At 37.2% G+C, this 24,159-nt stretch overlaps 1 protein-coding gene across 2 annotated transcripts; it reads right to left on the reverse strand.

The window, feature by feature from the left end:
- Positions 1 to 415: 415 nt before the first annotated feature.
- On the reverse strand, positions 416 to 24,159 carry LOC125866726 (bifunctional 3-dehydroquinate dehydratase/shikimate dehydrogenase, chloroplastic). 2 transcript variants are annotated; one of them, XM_049547069.1, is made up of 11 exons: positions 24,063 to 24,159; positions 23,563 to 23,801; positions 21,424 to 21,529; positions 20,731 to 20,958; positions 6,650 to 6,996; positions 6,250 to 6,313; positions 6,009 to 6,114; positions 5,789 to 5,926; positions 5,503 to 5,651; positions 937 to 1,099; positions 416 to 848 (listed from the first exon to the last, which is right to left on the reverse strand). In XM_049547069.1, exons 1-11 carry the CDS (start codon positions 24,069 to 24,071, stop codon positions 808 to 810), a joined length of 1,590 nt encoding a protein of 529 aa, XP_049403026.1. In that variant the 5' UTR covers positions 24,072 to 24,159; the 3' UTR covers positions 416 to 807. The 2 variants fall into 2 exon arrangements, with proteins under 2 accessions (XP_049403026.1, XP_049403034.1); XM_049547077.1 differs by having other exon boundaries at positions 20,740 to 20,958; positions 24,063 to 24,130.

The raw sequence follows: 24,159 nt of genomic DNA on the forward strand, positions 1-24,159 counted from the left end.
TGAATCGTTTCGAGTGAATAATATATTAAAAGACTCAAAATATTGAGAGGGACTCATATCTAAATTTTGGACTACTTACAGGGGATTTGAGTTGATTGAAATTGAATTTTTTTTTGTTTGCAATGCATAAATATTGTATAAACAATGTATATAGATGTATATACATTTTTAATACATAGTTATACATCATCTACACACAATTATATACTATTTATACAATATCAATACATTATATATATACATATAGCTATTTTACTGAAAATAGTTTTTGTTGCCCATACATATTGGTAAGTAACTCATTTTTAAACCCCCGTCAAAAACACGACAAATGGACGGGTCACCCAAAAATTGGTCTCGTAAAGTGTAACCTGAATTGATTAAAAATCAAACTGGCAGTACATCATGCTTACAACTCAAAGTCATTGAACTCAATTCAAAATTGTCTTAGTATGATACAATAATGTGACAACATTTAATAATAATGATGATAATCAAGAGGAATTTCTAAGTATGATTTTACAATGATGAAGCACTGTATACATCTCTGTTTAATGAATTTCCTCCCAAAATACAATACTTGTCAAAGAATCAAAAGTCTTTAACATAGCCAGAAAGATGGTGGATTTTCCTGCCATAGATTAACTGGTATGTCTGAACATCCTCTGTTTCCACAAAAAGTACGATTTACCTGGACGGAATTACTTCCTCCGAAGCACAAACGGTGGTAGAGCAAACTCTAACACAATCATGTTGGATTTAGGAGGAATAATAATTAGCAGCCCGGATTGAAAAGTAAAAGGGATCCTCTCAGTATGTAGACATTATATTCTTGAAAAGTTCCTTAGGAGCTGGAGTTTCGAGACAAGAAGAAAAGAATAATCAGTGTCAGTTATGCCATGAACACACAATCGAGGAACAGACTTATCTTAAACTTACCTGGCAATCCTGTAAATCTTTCATATTGCTCATATGCCTGCCCGATAAACATTTCAACTCCTGTCACAATTTTTGCTCCACTCTCTTGAGCTTCTCGCAGGAGTCTAGTGATTTTGGGTGTATAAACAGCATCGAAAACAAGTGAGTAGTGCTTCAAAGCTTCCTGTAATTAAGAAGTGGTCAGAGAAGTTCAATATAGTCACACAAATTTAAAACAATGTTTTGTTCATTACAAATAGCATCAAGGGAAATGAGGAAAAAATAGACATCAATTTGAATAACGGGTTTCAGGAAATTGTGATGTAAGTGGACATTAGACCTATCACCTCATAGAGACAAAGAAGACCCCAGATATAGAACGAATAGCTCAAAATTTTCATTTACACTGAGAAGGCAAATTTTGAAGTTCATTGCTGAAAGCAATTGAGTTAACAGAACAAAACTGAAGAAAAAAAACTCATGGAAAGCAAATTGGTATCGGAACGTTCAAGAGTGTACAGAGAATGTGGTAGACGTTTGTATAACATTCATCCTCCTCATAGCTGTTAATAGTAAGTTCAAATTACTAGAAATATATCTTGCTCATGTTTAAATATATATTACCAATAATAGTTTCTCATTTGATCTGCTTCACTTTTCAAAATCATAACATTGGGGTTATATCCAAAACCTGAGTGGCACATAGGTAGGTAGGTAGCTCATTCCCAGAGTTGCATGCATTCCACAAGTAGAGGATGTAAGGAGCTGTGTGAATAAAGTTTGATTAACAGGGTGTGTTTGCGTGTGAAGTTGGATAAGGTTTTGGGAATGCCCGGTGCTCATCAAGTGACGTTATTCGACCATAGTCCTCGAGTAGTCTTTCTGTTGCTTAATCATGGGGATTGGGGAGATACTGGTGACTGATTGAGTTTTGGTCTATGCTTTAGTCAATGGATTCTGTTTAGGAGATTGCCTTTGGGGTTATCATTGAGATGTAAGTTATGCAATTGCTTTCTTTTGCTACTGTACTAGCTTTGGTTTTCTTGCAGCTATTTAGAGATAGTACTGAACCTTAGACTCTTAATATGGGCTGAAGTTGCTTGAACATTCTTGGTATTGTTGAATCCTTTGATCTTGCTAAACATGGTAGTGATGGTGTCATACTTGTGGTGTAGTACGTAACAAGTTCTTTGTTTGTCTAGAAAGTTTATGGTACGTCGTTTAAAATTACAATAGCTGAACTTATTCAACTACTAATCCTTAGCACTATTATTTTCTATGTCTATTTCTATTCCGTGCTACATCACTAGCACTCGAAATATTTGTTTAACGAGCCGATCACAAATGTATCCTAAAACAAGTACAGACACTAATTTTATTCTTATTCCATATCAGGCATCAACTAGACAAGGTCATATATATTAAGTCCAAATAAGCAACCTAAATAGAGAAACACACTTTGCAAAGTCTTCACGGTCCTGAGATAGCCAAGGCAACAAAACTGTAAAACAGCCACCTTAAGATGGATTAGAAAGTAAGAATCCATGCACTCGTCCCTTTACTCAGTTCTCACTTTGAGTAAAGAAAATCAATCATTTAGTTATATGTTGGCAACTGGAAAAAAACACATCTTGTGTAAACTTTACACTAATATTCAAACTTTAGTTTTATGTCATTGGCTGCAACTCACTAGCACAAAATATAGATTTATGTTTTAGCCACAGATTATCTGCTCTATTACATGTTCTATCCATTTTATAGCTATTTAGCTGAAAATAGTGCATCCAGATTCCTCAGCACTAAAGTTAGTTCTTTCTACTTCACAGAAAAGTCAAAATTCTGAAAATAGTGCATTTTGTCTTGCCTTATAGAAAATAAATACATGAAACGATTTCATGTAGCAGCAGCTCTTGAAATGTCGAATATCAACCCAGATCTTATATCAAACCCTCCAACCACATTCTATTTTAACAGTGTCAGCAGCAGTATTATAAGCACTTAACAGTGGATATAGCTCAGATTGAAAGCAGCAGACGATGATCTTTTACTGGTTTCTAACCAGAAGTTCCATTTCTGATAGAATTGGTCTCGTACATTGTATATGTTTTATTTTGTTTTTCTTGAAAAGGAACAAATCACCAAAGTTCTTTTCACATTTCAGAACTTCATTTAAATTTTTTAAACCACTCATGGAATTATAAGGATCTTATCCGGAAGAAATCTTGAAAATGAATGGAATTAGAGACTTCATTTGTTGACTAGGCGGGTTTCTAAGGACCTGAAAGGCCTAAAAGATCTGGTTCTTTAACATAAAGACGATTGATTTTGATATATATCTAAAAGGATAACACACATTCTGGGTATAAAGCTAATTGAGGTAATTCACAAAATATTCTTCAATTCCTCAAATCTTTCTTCCTCACCTCTTTCAAGATTGCATATCAGCATTCTTCTTGAGAGTTTGGATGGTTTTCATCTATCTTAAACAGAGATCCTCACGTTTTCATCTTCCCAAATCCTCATTTTCTCAGACAACATTTCCTTCTTAAGATTGAGATTGTCATTTTTACTGATTGTGCTTTAGAAGGCACGTCATCAGTTTCATCAGAACATCCCTCTTAATCGGTGCTCTCTTTTTGGAGATTTCCCAGTAGCATGAGGAGTTTTTCTTCTTCATTTTTCAATTATCATTTATTGTAAAAACTTTTTTAGGTTCTACAACAATCATATATCATATATCATATATATATATATAAAAGAGAACCTTAGGCCCGCCTACGTAGCGCCACCACAAACCAGAATTCCCTGTTAATTTATTTATTTCCAAAACTAGCCTTCCCTTACATGAAAAGTTGTGACTTTTATGAAAAGTTGCGACTTTAATGAAGAGTTGCGACTTTTATGAAAAGTTGGGACTTCTATGAGAAGTTGAGATTTTATGAAGAGTTGTGACTTTTATGAAGAGTTGCGACTTTTATGAAAAGTTGGAAAGGTTGTGACCTTTCCGAAGGGTTGCAACTTTTCCAAATAGTTGTAACCTTTATGATAAGGCACAATAAACATTTGTTCACACTACCATTTGTTTTCTATAAATAGAGGGATTTCCTCTCATTTTAAAATAACGAAAACTCTGAACCTCTTCTTCTTCTTCTTTTTCTTCTTCACAATTAAATATTTGTGTACTTTGTTCTTGTTGAGTGGCTCACTGACACCATTACTTATGTTATAGATCCTGGTATGTATTTTTACAATCATTAGTTTATGCTTATGTTATTAAGGATAAATGATAAGATGTAATAATTTTCATTTTCCTTTACATTATTAATGTTTTGTTACTACGTAATATTGTATGTAAGATAATATAGTGTTTTAATTTTAATGCCTGATAGGTTTTAAGTATTATTTTATAAATTCCGTGACATTAAATTCCCGCGCAATTTTACTAGTAGATAGTATTTTAGAAGCGTCCACTTCTTCAAGAATCACTTCTTTAAATTTTCATCAAAGCTACTGTTGTTAGATTGTCACTTTCTTCAGAGTTGTCACTCATCTTCATTTTTCAGGTTTCACAAAAAAAAAAAAACACTTTCTCCCACATCTCTTCATCAATTCCTTGATAGATGAGAGTGGATTTTCTTATTCATCTTTCTGCAACAACATCATCTGCTACCTCTCTATTCAAGATTCATTTTCGTGAAACAACTCCATGAGCAACTGCTTCGTTAGGGTTGACACCCTTGTTGGGTTCCTTCCCTAATAAAATTCTTCCAAAACCTTTTTAAGTTATAAAATTTTGATAGTTCCGCCTACTGGCATTCTCATAGTTATAATAATTAGTCTTGCTCATATCCATTTTGTTCTAAAGACGACTAATTATTTTGAAAATTTTGAATTCTCCATCGGTTCCACAAGACAAGTAGCACTGATACTAAATGTTAGAAATTCAGGAAGAGGAGCACTCTCAATCACTCAAATTCTTTCTTGAATACAAGTGAAGGAAATGATTGTTCTTTACTTCACTCTACTTGCTTCAACCAATGATTCTAACCTAATCAAAAATGACTATTATATCTAGGTATTTTGTTGGACTATCCTAGCATGTACCTAGTTTAGTACATGTATCGTCGTTTAGTTCTATTTTTTTTATGACAAGGGAAACTCGCAGCCGCTACCCTTTGGGTGTGCACAGGGTAAAACCCCCGCTCCTATGCAATAGCTCGCAACCACATAGGAGAGGTAACCCGCACTAGGCAAGCCCGGTGCGACGACCTCGACTCAAAGAAAAAAATAAAATAAAATAACTGTCGGTTAGTTCTATTCATCCCTCTTTTTCTCAAATACATGTATTCAGCCATCATGTATCCTTACATTAATTAATCTCCTAAATACTGAACTAACTAAATTCATGTTTCACACAAATCAAAAACTATTTTCTTCTAAGACAAAGTTCACATTTCAACACAACACTTAACCCTCTTTACAACCAGAGTCACATTTCAACACAACATTAGTTGCAGCTGTTCAACTAATATGATATGGACTCAATAACAAGTTCTTTTTATCTAAGATGAGTGCAAAGCAGCAAACCTTAGAGATTGGTGTATCATCAACCTTTGGTTGCATGCCTATGGAGGTGGTATTTGCAAGAATCATATCATTTTCCGGATGGAAATTGCTAAGCTCGTCAAGAGATAAGGCCTTAGCTCCAACTACAATAGCAAGTTCTCGCGCTCGTTCTTCAAGAAATCAGACAGAACATCAGTATGAAGTAACATAGTTGACAATCAATACTAGAGTAGAAGTACTAGGCATGGTGTGAAGAACTTCATGGTCATGAGCTAGACAGAATTTCAAAAATGGAGTGTTGAACTACCATAGGTACGATTAGCAATCACCACCCTAGCCCCCTTTTCCTTTGCGCCATAAGCAATCGCCTTTCCAGCGCCACCAGCACCAATGACCACAAACAATTTACCAGCCAAGGGTGACCCAGATATACTAGGTTGTGAACCTGTAAAAGAAAAATAATGAAGCTCAAATATTAAGCTCTAAATCAGAAAACGGTGTTTGCAACTGGGAAATGATTCTTTGACCTTGCAATCCTTCTTCAATGGCGGAGATTGCACCGATATAGTCTGTATTGCAACCAAATAACTTCCCATCAGGCCGCCTTATAATACAATTGACAGCCCCTATTGCCTGCGGGATAGTCAAAAAACCAAGAAATTGCATGTGATATGATAAATCATCCAAACAATTCGTAATACTGATCCCTGTAATACAAAGCAAACAGAAACAGCCGAAAGTATTATAAGATCATGATATAGCTAATACCTTAGCAGTAGGATCAATTTCAGCACAGCAGTCAAGAGCGGCTTCTTTGTGAGGAATTGTGCAGCTGCACAACATAGAGTTGCATAATTAATTCTTAACATGCATATAATTGAACTTATAGAACATACCATGCATATGAATTATATTTACTAGGCATGGAAGACAGATAAAAATTAGGAAAAACACGACAGGGATGATCTCTATCAAGAAAAAGAAAATCAGAAAGAAAAACATAAAAGAAAAACCCAGTAAATTCAACCCTGTGAGCATGCAGTATGCACATGTATAAGTAGATGACACTTTTAAGCTGTGAGAAGGAGGATAGTGGGCCACTGAAATTTGGCATGACTACCCTGATGAGACATCTGATAAAATAACAGTTTCTGCTTTGAGAGCAAACCTGAAGCCAGCAAAATCTAATGATGAATAAGTCCGGAAAAAATTTGCAATATCATCTACCAGCAAATGCATAAAAACACCATTAAACCCAACTGATCTGAAAGATTCATTATATAATAAAGGTGATTTGCTATGGCTAACTGGCTTCCCAATAATTCCAAATATTTTGGTATCTGGTCCCAACTGTCTGAAATTGTATAAATTCAGAAGATCTTCGACTGTTGGTTGCCCAGGAGCTGAAACTTTTCCCATTTCAAGAGTACCAAACGTGAGGTATCCACCAAATTTTGGACAAAGTATCCGAGACATCAAACCCTTCTCTCCCATGACCATGGCTATTATTGGTACCTATTTAACAAAGTGCAGGAAATGAATTAATGTTCATCATGAGAAGTACCTTAGAATGCAAGCAAACTCATATTCACACAGGTAACTCAAAAGAAAGAAAAAGAAAGCCAGAGACTCAAGGGAGATGGAGGAAAATTATAAGCATACAATAAGCATTACAAATCCTAATAACAAATAACCATGCATGCACATGACTAATATTATAGTGGCAGCAAGGTCAAACTTTTTCTTTATGTGTAGACTTTTCTCTCTTCTTTCTCCTCCCTCTATTCTACTTTCAGATTACAAACATAACTTTCACACTGGTAACGGCTAGTTTCAACCAGAGACCAGATGAGTCTCTCCATATCTCTTCCCTGCGCTCCACCCAGCATACACCCAGACCCACCAGATACTACCAACTTCCCCCCTTTAATAGAGAGAACCACCACCAATAAAAACCCCATCACCGAACAGGGAACCAAATTCACTGATCTCTCGTCATATGCGGAGGCGCTAAACCCGAGGGCTCAAACCACAAACAAAGTAAGTATCAAACTCAACCCAAGAAGACGTGAAATTATCAATGGCAAACCAATAGTAGTGTTCACAAAAGAGGAACACGACATTCTTGCTGATACCTGCAGATGGACTATCATAGGCAAATTTGATAAAAGCAGGCCCCAGATTGACAAAATTAGGGAAAACTTTGCCAAAATTGTTCCTACCAAAGGGCATGTGAAAATTGGAGCAAAAGATAGCAAACATGAGTTTATTGATGTGGAGAACGAGGATTATAACACCATGTGTTGAGAGAAGTTAGTCATCAGTTAGTTATATAACAGTTAGTACAGCAGTTACTCTGTTCAAGAAGTTAGTTATGAGATCTAGTTGGTTAGTAAATTAACAGGTCATTAGTCTAGAACTTACTACAACGAACTAAGCTACAATAGTTGTGTATATAAGCACATGTATGCAGTACTCTATGACTAACAGTTCATAATATCAGAATATCTTCTTATCAATAACTCTCATTCTTCTTCTCTCTGTTCTTTCTGTATAACTAATATGGCAGGATCTGCCTAATAATACCATGGTCTCTTACAACTTCATTCAACTGAGTGAAGGACATAGAATGAAAATCCAAAGATGGTCCACAAGATTCAAACCCAATCTTGAATCAACTCTTGCCCCAGTTTGGATCAACTTGTCGGACCTCCCATGGCACTACTACAAATGAGCAGCATTGTGCCGAATAGTTAGCCCAATTGGCACCTCAATAGTGATGGACAGAGCTACGCAATCAAAGACTAGACCAACCACGGCCAAATTGAGAGTCGAAATTGATCTCACTAAACCTTTGATCAAAGAAATTCTAGTGGAGATAAGGAATTCAGACAGTCAGCTAGAATCCTTCATCCAAAAGATTGATTACGAGACCATTCCCCCCTTTTGTCTACAGTGCACGAGTCAAGGACATACCAAGGAGAAATGCAGATTTGCGCACGTGGAAACACCAAAAGATCAACAAAGAACTCAGGAAACAGAAAGTACAGCAGCAAGATATCAATACTTTCATAACAAGCTCAAAACAAGCTACCAAAGGAAAACAGGATGACAAGGAGCAAGCCAATAATAAAGCTGTCATTAACAACCAGCAAATTTCAACACAGAGAGAGGTAAACCATGTCACGAGCAAAATCCAAAACAATTCTGTTGAAATGAATAATCCTATGGAGGAAGATTGGCACCAAGTAGAAAAAAGAAAAGGGCGAAGCCAATTCTACTGGACAAGAACAACAAAATCAAAGGAACCTAAAAGGCAAGAAAGAAAATGTTAGGGGACAGACCACTGAAATCAGGACACAACAAGAATCCAACATGTTCAGTCAACTAGCAGATAATGAAATTTTGCATATGAATGTTGAACCAAATGACATTACAGATGAACAAATCATGGAGCTACCACCCCCGCCCAGAGCTAAAAGTACAAGATGGGACAAGGAACATATCAACAAGACATATGAAAAGAACAAGAGAAAGACTGAAACATCAGCATAACCTCCGGGTCAGAAAAGTGAGGAGTGATCTCAAGCACAACATGGAGATTGCAGAAAAATCAATAAAAGCAGAAATGGAGACTAATCCAACCACAGGGAAAAAGCACACCAAAGAGGCTCCAATAAAAAAGCAGAGATTCATGAGTAAAGTCTTCATCCCCAAGTCACAAGCGGAGCACCGCTGGCAGAAACAGATCTTCTCAATAGATGCATCGTTGGAAGATTCCAGGACACACTACAGGAGACCCCAGCTTTAAACGACGTAAGAAGATGGGCCTGCAACACTTGGAAGTCAGCCATAGGAGTCAATGTTTTTGCCATGAATGACGGCCAATTTCTGTTTGAATTCCCATCAAGAGTAGCAGCAGAACATGTCATGTCGGGGGTATGGGTATGGAAGAAGATGAACCTAAGCTTGTACTGTGGAAGCCAACCACTGGATGCTGGCCAGATGAAGTAAAAGAGATTGGGTCTGGATAAGAGTCATGGGATTACCTTTGAGCTTATGGACATCGAGTATCTTCAAACAAATTGGCGACCAATGCGGCGGATTTATTGAAACAGAGGAAGAAACAAAGCTCAAAAATCACCTTAACTGGGCTCGTATAAAAGTGAAGGGTGACGGGGAAAAGGTTCTGAGGGAGGTGAAGATTTCCAGCGACGGCTACACCTACAAAGTTCCAATCTGGTGCGAGGTACCGGTGACGGTCAGAAAAGTGGAGACGAGGAGAGAGAATGAGGATAGAGAACCGCTGGGTAAAGAAGTTTCAAGACCTAGTACGATGGAGAAACCAACAGTTTATACACCACAGCACGTGGGCACATCGACAGCTGGAGAACTTTTGAATTGGGAGTCACGTGACCAGGCATGTGACCGCAGCTGGAAAGGGAAAGGGCAACTTCATGCAATAGCAGGCCAAATAAGCGAGAGAAAAAATCAGGGCCCAAAAAAAGCTTTAGGCCCAACAAGGTTTAAACAAAAAGAAAGCAGTCAAGAAGCCCAAAGACTAGACTTAGTAAGTGTTGAAATAATGGCAAATCTTTCTCAAACAAAGACGCAGAATAGATTCAAAAATCTGGACAACCCGAAGGTGGAGGAGAGAAATTCCATGCCTCGCGAACAAGAGGAGACAATACAGGAGGAGGGGGAGAACACAGTCACCGTGGCGAAAGCTACAAACATGGAAAAACAAATAATGGCTATATCACAACTGAATGGGCAGAATGATAGTAATACGGAGATCACAGAGGATGCTGTACCGCTGATGATTCAGCTGCCATTAGAAGACAATTTTAATTCAAAAAGTTCTCCACTCTGGATTAAGCAACACATACTCAAATTGAGCACTGAATTTGGGGTAGATTTTAGAGGATGTGAGGAGAAAGCAGAGGAGCTCTTTATGAAAATTGATAATAACAAGCAAGGGAACAAGGGGGGCAAGGGAGAAGTCACAACAAACAAAAAGAAAGGAGCAAACGAATTGAAAAGCCTGGAACTGGTTACAAAGTTCATGAGCTTTGGCACTAGAAGTAGAGGGGGATACCTGGCAATAGAAAAATAATGAAGCTAAACATAGTGTCATGGAATATAAGGGGGATGAACTGTGCTAGAAAGAGGGAAGTGATCCATAATATTATGAAGAACTGGAAGGCAGATGTAGTCCGTTTCCAAGAAACAAAGGTGGAAGGGGAGATTGAAAATATTGTGAAGGAAGTATGGGGGAATAAATGGGTGAATTATGCACAGTTAGGAGCCAGTGGAACCAGGGGAGGCATCGTTATTATGTGGGACAAAAGGGAGTGGGAAGGAGAAATTAGCAGTGTAGGGATGTACTCTGTCACCTGTAGCTTCACAGGGATATGTCAAAATTTCAGCTGGAACCTCACAGGTGTCTATGCTCCAAATGATAAGAATAGAAAGGGAAGAGACTTGGTGGGAAATTGGTGCTGCCAGGGGGTTAATTGCAGGACCTTGGGTCCTATGTGGGGATTTCAACACTGTGAGGTACCCATCGGAGAAGAAAAATTGCAACAGAATCAGCAAAGGAATGACAGATTTCTCAGATTTCATAGAAGACATGGAGTTAGCTGATCCTGAATTATCTGGAGGAAAATACACCTGGAAGAAAGGAGACAGGCATACAACAGCAGCAAGACTTGACAGAATTTTGTTCTCGGAAGAGTGGGAAGCAAATTTTAGAAATATCAGGCAGCACATACTTCACAGAGTGACGTCAGATCACTCTCTCATAATGTTACAATGCAGTGCTTGGGAAAACACAAAGTCATACTTTAAATTTGAGAACTGGTGGTTGGACATCGAGGGTTTCAATGACAAAATTAAAGGATGGTGGAACTCCTTCAGTTTTATAGGGAAACCTGACTATGTCTTGGTTGCAAAGCTCAAAGCACTAAAAGAAAAGCTGAAAGAATGGAGCAAAACTGCACAAGGGAACTTGGGAACGCAAAAACAAAATGTCTTGAAACAGCTAGCTGAATTAGAGGAGATACAGGAGAACAGAACCTTGAGGCCAGAAGAGATAACCTCTAAAACAGCATTAATCAGTGAGTTTGAAGACATAGCTAAAAGGGAGGAAATAGCTTGGAGGCAAAGATCTAGGGCAATGTGGCTAGAGCAGGGGGATAGAAACACTAATTTCTTCCACAGAACTGCAAATGCACACAGGAGAATGAATACAATCTCAAAGCTGAAAGTGAGAGGAGAAAACTTGACTGAACCAGAGGAGATACAGAAGGAGATAGTAACTTATTATGAGGAACTATACTCTGAGCCAGAACAATAGAGACCCTACCTGGAGATGAGAAACTGTCCTATGATTCATGAAGAAGAAAACAAATTACTCTTGGCAACTTTTGAGCAGCAGGAAATTCTAGAGAGCATAAAAGCATGTGCAGGGGACAAAGCGTTACTCCATGGCTTTCTTCAGCCAATGTTGGGACATCATTAAACCTGATCTGGTAGCTACAGTGCAGCAGTTTCATAAGGCAGAGAGGTTTGAGAAGAGTATTAATTCCAACTTTGTGGCTTTAATTCCTAAGAAAGTGGGAGCTGAGGAACTGACAGATTTTAGACCTATTAGTCTAATAGGTGGAGTTTACAAGATCATTGCTAAACTGCTGGCAGAAAGGTTAAAGAAGGTGCTACACAGGCTTGTAGACAGCCAACAAATGGCATTCATAAAAGGTAGACAAATAATGGATGCAGTGTTGATTGCAAATGAATGTGTTGAGTCTAGACAGAGAAGCAAGTGCCCTGGAATTCTATGCAAGCTTGATATACAGAAGGCCTATGATCATTTAAATTGGAATTTCTTACTGCTTATGATGCAAAGGATGGGTTTTGGAGCCAAATGGATTAGATGGGTGAAATTCTGCATAAGCACAGTCAAGTTTTCTATTTTAGTTAATAGAACTCCTAGTGGTTTCTTTTCATCCCAAAGGGGACTGAGACAAGGTGACCCCCTGTCACCCTTTTTATTCATCTTAGCAATGGAAGGTTTGAGTAACCTAATTCACACAGCAAAGAGGAAGGGTTGGGTAAGGGGCTTTAGGGTGGACAGCAGTGCACAAAATGGCTTGGAGATTACACATCTGCAATATGCAGATGATACCCTTATTTTTTGGGAAGCAATGACAGAGCAAATGTTGATCCTAAGAGTAATATTCATCATCTTTGAAGCAGTCTCTGGATTACATATCAATTGGGGGAAGAGTTTCATTTATCCCATAAATGAAGTGGCTCAGGTGGAGAGTCTGGCAGGGGTTTTGGGTGGTAGGGTAGGGGAACTACCAACCATATACCTAGGTATGCCATTGGGGGAAAGAGCAAATCAATAGGGATCTGGAATGGAGTGATAGAAAAATGCGAAAAGAAGCTTACCAACTGGAAGAGCCAATATCTGTCTAGGGGAGGTAGATTAACCATGGTTAATAGTGTGCTAGATGCAATACCTGCTTATATGATGTCTGTGTTCCCAGCACCAGACAATGTCATACAGAGGATAGATGCTTTGAGAAGAAGTTTTTTCTGGTAGGGAAATGAAGATAAAAAGAAGTTTCATCTAGTCAAATGGGAAGAGGTCATAAAAAATAAGAAAGAGGGGGGACTAGGAATCAGGAACATGAAGAAACAAAACAAAAGCCTAATGCTAAAATGGCTTTGGAAGTTTATGACAGGAGAGAATATGCTATGGAGAGAGGTGATCAGGGCAAAATATGAAATGGAGAATAGGTGGATGACAAAGATGGTAACTACACCATATGGATGTGGTATCTGGAGATCAATAAGAAATCTTTGGCCTCTGTTCCTTTCTAGAATCAGATTCCAGGTGGGTAATGGAATGAAGGTGTCATTTTGGGAGGACAGATGGATAGCCCAAAGAACCCTGAAACAATTATTCCCAGACTTATATACACTAAGCCTTCAACAAAATGCAACTGTGGCTGAAATGTGGACAGGACAGGGGTGGAACTTATTGTAGAAATCTTACATCTAGGATTAGAGAAATCAAGGATTGTATTGATGAAAATAATGTTGAGTTACAACCTCCTTATATAGGGAGAATTGTAAAGTCCTAAGTTAACTATACTTAGAGTCCTACTACAATACCTATTACTACTATAATAATAATAATAATAATAATGCAATTATAAATAATCTAATCCTAGTCGTAATATAATCATAATCATAATATAATTCTAGTCGTAATATAATCCTAATTAATATAAGTAGTCTAATCCTAGTGTAATTCTAATTCTACAGCAGTGCTGTAAACTTGTCAGTCAGCTTCGTTTGACCTGTTCCAATCGTCAACTTCCTTCTTCATCAACACTTGCTGCAGACACATCAGTTAGCTTCGTTGGACCTGTTCCTTTGACATGTTCCAATCGCCAGCTTCCATCTTCTTCAACACTTCCCCTCAAGCTAGTGAGTACTAGAGGAACGGTTACTCCTAGCTTGATTCGAATACACAGAAAAAAAACTTTGAATACCCAGCAAAAACTTTGTTTTGTCAATGCTTCGGTATGAATGTGATGTCTAGTCGTTGCTTGTGATAGTTCATCTGCAGATTGATACGAGTAGTTCCACCAGTAAAAACACTTAAGAGCAGTATGATTATTCCTACCACAGATTTGACATGACTCAATATTATTCCTCTCCTTATTTTCACTTTGAGAACTTTTATTATTCAGAGAACCTGGTCCATACTGACTGTTCTTAGAACCTGTTCCCTGTCCAGCAGGCTTGAAACCTGTTTCACTGGAGTTAATGTTGTTGTTTCCTCTTTTCTTGCCTTTTTGAGCAGATAATACCATGTTGTGGCTTTGTTGTGGCACCTCTTCTTCATCTTCCCTTATATCAAAACTCGTGAGAGCATAAACAAATCGATTAAGAGTGGAATATGGTGTCTTACCTAATATGACAAAGGTCTTGTATTTGAGACCTAAACCTCTAACAAAATAAATTACTTTTGTTGCTTGAATATAAGCTTTTTTCAAGCATTCCTACATCTCCTTGGCAGTTGAGCAGCCCACAATTAGGTGTATGCTTTTTTCGATCAAGGTGCTTGAGATCCAACTCCTTAGTAACACTTCTTTCTCTTTCCAATCAGCAATGGTGTCACTATTTTTTGCATCCTTCTCGATCTCTACAACTTTCCCAGCAGTTTGTCCAGTGGAACAACTGTTTTTACTTGGTTCATTCTCTGTGATGAGCTATGTTTGTTTCATCACGTGAATCAATTGGGATATTTGTGTGTAGTTTGTTGGCTTAGATTTAATGGAGCAAGCGACAATGAGTTGGTGAAGTGAGGAGGTTGACCTAGTATTGGTAGAATGGGTCATAGCAATTTTAACGTGTGGTGTTTTTTTTTTTTTTGGTGATCAATACTCAGAGAGCGGAAGAGCTTTTATGCTCTGATACCATGTAGAAATCTTACGTCTAGGATTAGACAAATCAAGGATTGTATTGATGAAAATAATGTTGAGTTACAACCTCCTTATATAGGGAGAATTGTAAAGTCCTAAGTTAACTATACTTAGAGTCCTACTACAATACCTATTACTACTATAATAATAATAATAATAATGCAATTATAAATAATCTAATCATAGTCGTAATATAATCTTAATCATAATATAATTCTAGTTGTAATATAATCCTAATTAATATAAGTAGTCTAATCCTAGTGTAATTCTAATTCTACAACAGTGTTGTAAACTTGTCAGTCAGCTTCGTTTGACATGTTCCAATCGTCAACTTCCTTCTTCATCAACACTTGCTGCAGACACGTCAGTTAGTTTCGTTAGACCTGTTCCTTTGACATGTTCCAATCGTCAGCTTCCTTCTTCTTCAACACTTACATCTTAGGAGGAATCTAAATGATTGGGAGATGGGGAACATAGTGGCCTTCCATGATACAATGGCACAATTTAGCAATTTGACTAGGGAAGAAGACAAGGTTGTGTGGAAGATTGGGAGCAAAGGGGTCTTCAGTGTCAAGTCAGCTTACAAAGATCTTAATCAATCAAATTCAAATGATAGGATGGAGCTATGGCCATGGCGGATGATATGGAGACCTAAAATCCCATATAAGGTAAATTGTTTCACATGGTTACTAGCAAAGGAAGCAGTGCTGACACAAGAGAATATAAAGAAGAGGAAGTTCCAACTATGCTCAAGATGCTATTTGTGTGAGGAACAGGAAGAGACAGTCAACCATCTCTTTTTGCATTGCAAATGGACAGATCAATTATGGAGAATATTCAGCAACCTTAGAAAGATCACTTGGGTGAAACCAAGAAACATAGCACAACTCCTAAATTGTTGGATCAATATTGGCAATACTACAATTAAGGAGGAGAGATGGAGGATTGTCCCAGCTTGTATATGGTGGACAGTGTGGAAAGAAAGGAATCAAAGATGTTTTGGGGGCAAGAAGAACAATGTGCAAAATTTCAAGATGAATTGTATAGCTCTTTATTATTTTTGGTGTAAACAGAAAGTCTTAGTACAGGCAGAAGAACTTTTTGATGTTTTAGACTATTTGTGACAAAAAGCACAGATGGAGTCAGTCTAGTTTGTAATACTTTTGGAAGAGGGGCTACTTTGATGTAGCATACCTGTGGATAAATAGAAGAAAAAGTTACCATTCTCAAAAAAAAAAATATAGAGTTGTATGGAGAAGCAAATCAGAAACATGGAAATATTGGAAATACTCTACCAACATGACCTGCTATCAACCTGAATCAACAAGAAAAGGTCATAGAGACCAATGAACAGATTAGAGGTAATATTGTGAATCTCCTGGGAGCTATAAGACAGGAACATAATCAAGCGGAAGAGCCCCTATCCCCTGAACCAGACCCACCTGATACTACTAAGCTAGGGATAAACGACACAGGAGAGTTACAACAAGACATGGAGATGGTGGATGGAGACGGTGTTGTATGAGGAAAGATTATGGAATGTCAGAATGAGAACTATGAAATATCTCACTCTGATGATGAGGCTACCAGAGGCAATAAATCAGGTAACAACACTATTGAAGGACATCAAAACAGACATCCAATCGAAACAGAACATCTCTTACAACTATAATCTATCCCCAAGAAATAGCCACAATACCGGAGAAACACACCTCTTTAATGACAATACAACCAATCCTATCAAGGATAAATAAAGCAACCTTACCCCTACAGTTTCCAATGATTAATTTTTTATCTTTGAACATTAGAGGAATTGGATCAAAAGGATCCCTGGAGAGACTCCAACACCAATTACCTCTCATTTGCCTTCAAGAACCTATGGTGGACAGTGGAAAAATTGAGAATTATAAAAGAAAACTTGGGATGGACCATATTTTTAACAATTGCTCCAACAAAATTTGGCTACTACGGACGGGTGATGTTATAGTTACCATATTGCAAGATAAAGAACAAAATGTTCTTGTTAGAATATGAATAGGTTTATACAATCCTATTAAAATAGGAATAAGTTTATACAATCCTATTAGGATAGGAATAGGTTTATACAATCCTATTAGAATAGGAATAGGAATAGAAATAGAAATAGGAATACTAAATAGTATCCTACTTGGTAAAGGATTGTATTCTAGGGTCTATAAATAGGGTCTCAATGTAATAATGTAGACACAACAACTATTCAATAATATTATTTTCCTATATTTCTCACATGGTATCAGAGCCTCTAGATCTTGGTAGAAAATCAAAGAGCTTCCGCTGCCGGCGGGTGGTTATTACCCATATATGGTGCCCGTCTGGCCAATGATTATGTTAGCAAAAGTTGGATCACCGTGTATCTTTCATGTGACTATTTTCTCATATCTAATTTGTGTAGCACTGAGCCATCATTCCGGTGACTACTTTTTTATATCTAATTTGTGTAGCACTGTGTCATCATTCCAGTGACTACTTTTTCATATTTAATTTGTGTAGCATTGTGCCATCATTCCAGTGACTACTTTTTCATATATAATTTGTGTAGCACCGTGCCATCCTTCCGGTGACTACCTTTTTTGCATATTTGATTTGCGTAGCACAGTGCATCTCTCCAGACTACTTTTCATATTTAATTTGTGTGGTACCGTGAATTTTTCCGAACTATTTTCTCATATCTGAGTTGCATAGCATCATGTGTCTTTTCAGTGACTCCTCAGATTTGATTTGCATAATTCCATTCGTCTTTCCGATGACTCCTTAAATCTGATTTGTGTAGGGTTGTGCCATCATTCCAACCCTACCCATATAATTTTTCTTTTTCAGTAGGGTCGTGCCATCATTCCGACCCGACCCATATTATTTCTCTTTTTCAATGGGGTCGTTCCATCAATTCGAACTATCCTATATAATTTCTATTTTCTAGTTGGGTCGTGACATCATTCCGACCCTACCCATATAATTTTATCTCTTAGATTGTGACCACTTTTAGCCATCAAATCTAATACTCCGACATATGAGCATGTTTCGGCCAGTTTTTCGGTGACTTGCTTAATATCGACTCATCTATTGATTCCAACATGATTCATATACTTTATACTAGATTTTGAGCACTTACAACAACCGCTGCATTGTGAAGAAGTCTATATGGAGCAACAACCTAATTTTGTTGCTCAGGGGGAGTTTAGTAGCCTTGTATGTTGCTCACGTAAGTCACTCTATGGTCTGAAACAATTTTTGCAAGCTTGGTTTGGGAAGTTCCAACACTGTAATTTTATCACTTTGTGTTTTATCGGCATTATGCATCAAATTCAGTATTTCATGAGAAGAACAAGCACATTGAGATTGATTGTCAATTTTGTGAAGTCGAGTGATCAACTTGCAAATATCTCACTAAGCGTCCTCGTGTTAATTACATTTGTAACAAGCTAGGTACATGAATTGTATGCACTAGCTTGAGGGGGAGTGGGGGAGTGGGGGAGTGTTAGAGTATGAATAGGTTTATACAATCCTATTAAAATAGGAATAGGTTTATACAATCCTATTAGGATATGAATAGGTTTATACAATCCTATTAGAATAGGAATAGGAATAAAAATAGAAATAGGAATACTAAATAGTATCCTACTTGGTAAAGGATTGTATTCTAGGGTCTATAAATAGGGTCTCAATGTAATAATGTAGACACAACAACTATTCAATAATATTATTTTCCTATATTTCTCACATGGTATCAGAGCCTCTAGATCTTGGTAGAAAATCAAAGACTTGATAGGCTAGTCTACAATTCTAACTGGTTTGACGAGTACAACAGCACCACTGTCACACACTTATCCAGATCTTGTTCGGACCATGCCCCTCTTCCAGTGAAAATCCTCCATGAAGACATCCAAGGCATTAAATATTTCAAATTCCTTAACTTTTGGACAGATCACCCCGACTTTCATCATACTGTCCAAAACAGTTGGGATGAACAAGTATATGGAACCCCCTCTTTACATCCTCCACCAAAAAATCAAGAACACCACTAAAGCTCTCAGTATCTGGTCTAAGCAAACCTCTGGTGATATTTATGAGGATCCTAAGAGATTGGAATCATTGATTAGGGATATGGAAGACAACTGCATTGCTAATAACACTCCTGAGAATAGATGTGAACTATCTAAATGTAAAGCTGAGTTCATTAGATACCTAAAAATTCAGGATTATATGCTCAGAAAAAAAAAAGAAAGAGTCAGATGGATGAATGAGGGTGATGCGAACACAGCTTACTTCCATGCCACCATCAAATACAACAGAAGGAAATTGAATATCAGAAGAATCCAGGATGATCATGGCAACTGGTTAGAAGGAGACCACTAATATTGCTGAAGGAGCGGCCAACTATTATAAGAACCTTTTTGCTCAAGTTTCTGATACTACTGATTTCAGTGCCCTGAACTGTATTGAAAGTTGTATCACTGAGGAAGAAAATAACAAGTTGAGTGCTGTTCCTACCGTGCAGGAAGTGACAGAAAGCATGCTATTTATCCTGACAGTTCACCTGGGCCTGATGGTCTTAGTGGAATGTTCTACCATAAATGTTGGGATATCAACTCTACTGAGGTCCACAATGCTGTCAAGGCTTTCTTCCGGGGATCCGCTCTTACCAAGTTCTATACTTAGGGCCTGTTTGGATTGGCTTTTGACTTCTGACTTATAAGCCAAAAGCCATAAGTTAGGATTTCTAACTTATGGCTTTTGGCTTATTTTTGTTATTTTGGCTTTAAAATAAGTGCTTATAAGCACTTTTTAACTTTACCCAAACACTTCAAAACTGCTTAAAAGCTATTTTGGCTTAAAAGCACCTAAAATAAGTCAATCCAAACGGGCACTTACACTTGTATTATTATGATCCCTAAAATAGATCACCCTCAAAAAAATTCTGATCTCAGACTCATTAGCCTGTGCAATGTATCATCCAAGATTATTTCTAAAATCCTGGCCAACTTACTGCCAAATATCATCTCCAAAAACCCAAACTGGTTTCATAAAGGGAAGAGCTATCTCTGAAAACATGTCAGTGAAAATTACTTTTGAACATATAATTCTTTGAAAACTTTTGTATTTAAGAGAACATATAATTCTTTTAGCCAATCATCACCTTATCACTACTTGCTAAATCATTTCAGTGAAAATTACGTTTGAACTAAAACATAATTGTTAACACATATAAGAATGCACCAGCCTTCACTAGAATCCAACAACCCAACAGCATATAACACGATCAAATCGCTTGATGTACTAAAAGGCCCCTTAATTGACAAGTGATATCAGGATGCCATTCATTTGATAAAATGTCTCCAAGGCATCAATTCTACTATCTACCTTTAAATTTTTCTTGCAATGGAAAAAATCATCAGATAAATTAAGACAATTTAACAAACCCCCACCATTTTCACCGGGAGAGAAAGAGAGAGTTAATTTGGAAGTAATTCTCGATTACTTTTTTTTTAATAAGAAGTTATTCTCAGCCATAAGTTTATGCTGCTATACCTAACTTATTGGCATGTATGGCTTAATAGTTAATACAAAAAGCAAAAAGCAGCCAGCTTCTAGATTCCAGCCAAGTAGCTACTATTATTATGCACCAAATCCAGCTGAGGAAAAACCATGATGTATCACCATGCATATTTGAACACAAGTTATGCTTATACAACTTGACTATACTACTTACGCCGCTTACTTGAGAATGAACAGTAATTTGGAAAACACGTGCAACATCAGTGATATCCTGTGCAGTTGTAGCAAATTTCACAATGTCAGCTCCAGATGCCTGTATTCTTGCTACTAGATTGCCAAGATCCTCAGCTGACGGTGTGCTTTCATAGTTGTGAGAAGAAACAATAAGTTTGCATTTTGCAGATTTATTTCCATGCAGGGCATTGTTGAACTCGTCAATAGCCTAAAGGAGGAGGAGAAAAAAGAAACAAACAGCATAAGAAAAGCAATGATTATTGTTAATTGATGAAGCATCCGTCAAAGCAAAAAGGAAGAACAAATGAAGACTCAAAGTATGAGAAACGTTCATGTTAAAGTTAGCAAAGCTTTATATATCAAATATTCCAACAGGAAGGATTTCTTAGTTGGCAAAACGGGTCTGTGACTGAATATTCCTTCATGCAAGTAGCAGTTCAGGCCATACATCTCAAAAGTAATGCTCAAAGTCACAATACAAAACTACTCAAGTTTTTGGAGATCTGAACGTCAAGCAACTAGATTGATTGGCCTTGTATTCTCCTTTTTATGCATTTACTTGATCAATTCCATTGAGGACACTTAGCAGCAGTCACTCAGGAAAAGCTCATCATTCTTTTCTTTTCTTTTTTAACGGATAAGGTGGGAAGGGCCATTTTAGCGTGAAATTTACCTTTAGCTCAACATCAATGTAATCAGCTCCCAACTCCATCGCTAATCGAAGTGCATCCAATCGACTCATTTCATCACCAGCATACTGACCACCTTCCCAAGTGGGCCTAGCAAAGTAGGTAAAGTTCGGAAATTTTATAATGCACTTTCCAATGTCGAGAAGTAAGAGAGGAACTACAAAATCAGAAAGTAGAGCTATATTTACATGTGTATTGTAAGAGAACTAATATTTGTTTATCACAAGTTAACAGACACTGCAATAAATTCTATCATAAGGTTGAACTCAGATGTCTTGCATGAAGATATAGAAGTGTCCTTGTTTTATAATGTCAAAAATTTACAATAGACATAACACCGAAATTCAGCACATACTTATCCTGCCTGTATTGCTAAAGTGTGGTTCACAAAATTCCCATATGAAAACATGCATCACAAAAATGAAGCACAGGTTCTTGACAAACAAGAATATCAATATAAATAAAGAAGATGGCTTGTTAAGGTTATAACAAGCCAGATGAAAATATCAATATCTTTTCGAGTTCATGTAATTGGTTTCCTGTAAAAGCCAGTGCTGAGAAAGTTAACCGGTCAAAATTTATATACAAAACGATCAGAACATAATTATATACAAAAGAACCTAGTGCCATTGAAAAATGCAATGCCTTTCTGAGTTCCGGGACAAATTAGATAAAGTAGCAAGTAACCATACCCTATGCCTTTATGCAAGCTATGTTGTAGAGCTCCTTATATGTGTATCGACAGGATATGTCAGATAGTACCGTATTAATATTATCCCCTTCCCCACGCCCAAAACATAGCTGCAGGTCGACGAACATGCATTGTATCAGTAGAAAGTGAAAAGGGACCAACCAGGGAAAAAGTAATTGCCCTTAGGAAGGTCTAAGCTATGTTGCAGCGCTCCTTATCTTTGCATCGACATGATATGTCCCACTTATGAGATTACACGAAGTATGTTGTTGTTGTACCAAGGCTTATTCTCCTATTTTTTGGATTTCGAAGCAAAACAAGGAAAAAAGGATAAATCTTAATCATCATCCTTAATCTTGTTGGGTTTTAAAAGGTGTGAATAAGAAATGAAGTTTTTTCCCGAAAAGACACCAAGAGAAAGGATGCAATTTGAATGGTACCATTTCACATTGAATGGATTGTGACTTTTCGGATAAGGCACAGTAGCAACTGTTCATACTACCTTTGTTGACTATAAATAGTGGCTTTTGGAGGCAATGTTTCGAAAGAAGAAGATGTAGAATCCATGATGAAAACTGTAAGCTCTCTCTTTGTTAGTAATATTAGTTAAGAATGGATCTTATCACAGTTGTTGCCAGCTGAACTGCACCTCACAAGTATCACACCTGCAGGTGGTTGATCGATGGGGAACAGTTGATATCTTGATCAATAATACAGGTTCGTTACCACCTTTTTTTTTGTGGGAACAAGTCAAAAAGATCATTTAATCAATTTTGCACCAAGATAATACCATCAAGTTAACATTTGTGATGTGGCATTAAGCATCCAAAAAAAATCTTTGCAACTTTCTAGTTAGAGAGGAACATGTTTTTACCCCAAATATACAAGTGAAACAATATTTTTTAATGCAGCCAGCAACAGCCATCCTAGTTTGCATAAAGTTTTATTAGAATTCCCAATCAGTAGTTCTCTTATTCTTCTTTTCAGGTATCACGCATGATACCTTGTTGATAGAATGAAGAAGTCTCAGTGGCAGGAGGTTATTGATTTCTCTCAATTTTCTGCATCGAATTTTCTGAACTTCTTCTACATATTTTCTTACAAACACAACTGTAGTCTTTGTGTGATTTGCTACTGACTTTGAGTTCGACGAAGTTATTGGCGTTTGAGGAACCGCTACACAAATAATAGTTATATCCATTTTATCTTGAGAGAAAATAATTCATAACCTCGGGAACAATGAGGAGATTAAATTACTTGAAGACACAAATTATGTGGTCTCGGATATTTTTTATATAAAGTTTTTAATTTCTGTTTTCCAATTCTTCTAGCTATAACAAAAAAAACACAAAAGGATAAACTTTAACAACTCAATTCAGATATGGCAGTTTCACAAGACACAAACATGGAAGCAGGAATTAGGAATTGAAACCTGTAAGTGAAGAGAGTAGGCAAAGGGCACTGTTTGATCAGGGTATCAATATCTAGGCGAGGATTAAAGCTTTTCAAGCTATCCACTCGAACCTCCACAAGATCAGCCCCACTAGTTTTAGCCTTTTGCATAAGAATCAACATTTGATCCACTGAATCAGCCATAATTGGTGCACAAATTAGAGTTTGATTCTTCCTCATTGCTTCACCCTCCATCTTCTTCACTCCAGAATCTACAACCTAACCACCCACACCCACAACAACAAAAAAAACAAAAAATCTCAAACACCCACAATTCAAGAATCAAAACCCACAAAAAAAAAGAATTTAAACAACAAAAAAAAGTGTTCTTTTTTAGTTTTATAAGAGTAAAAGAGGCAATGTGGGTTGGTGGAAGTCTTAACAAAGTTTGGTGAGTGGAGAAGAGAAAACCCAACTCAATTTCAAATTGTTAATCATTTTATTTTTCCATTATTTGAAAAAAGTTATTAAATGACTCACCAACTCCATTGGCAACCAACTTTAGAGCACACAGATGGGTAAACAGCAGAAATGTAGGCTAAGCAGCCAGCTTGAAAAAGTCCAAGTGACAAAGATA

This window comes from Solanum stenotomum, chromosome 1 (genome assembly GCF_019186545.1).
Source record: "Solanum stenotomum isolate F172 chromosome 1, ASM1918654v1, whole genome shotgun sequence".
NCBI classification, from domain to species: Eukaryota; Viridiplantae; Streptophyta; class Magnoliopsida; order Solanales; family Solanaceae; genus Solanum; species Solanum stenotomum.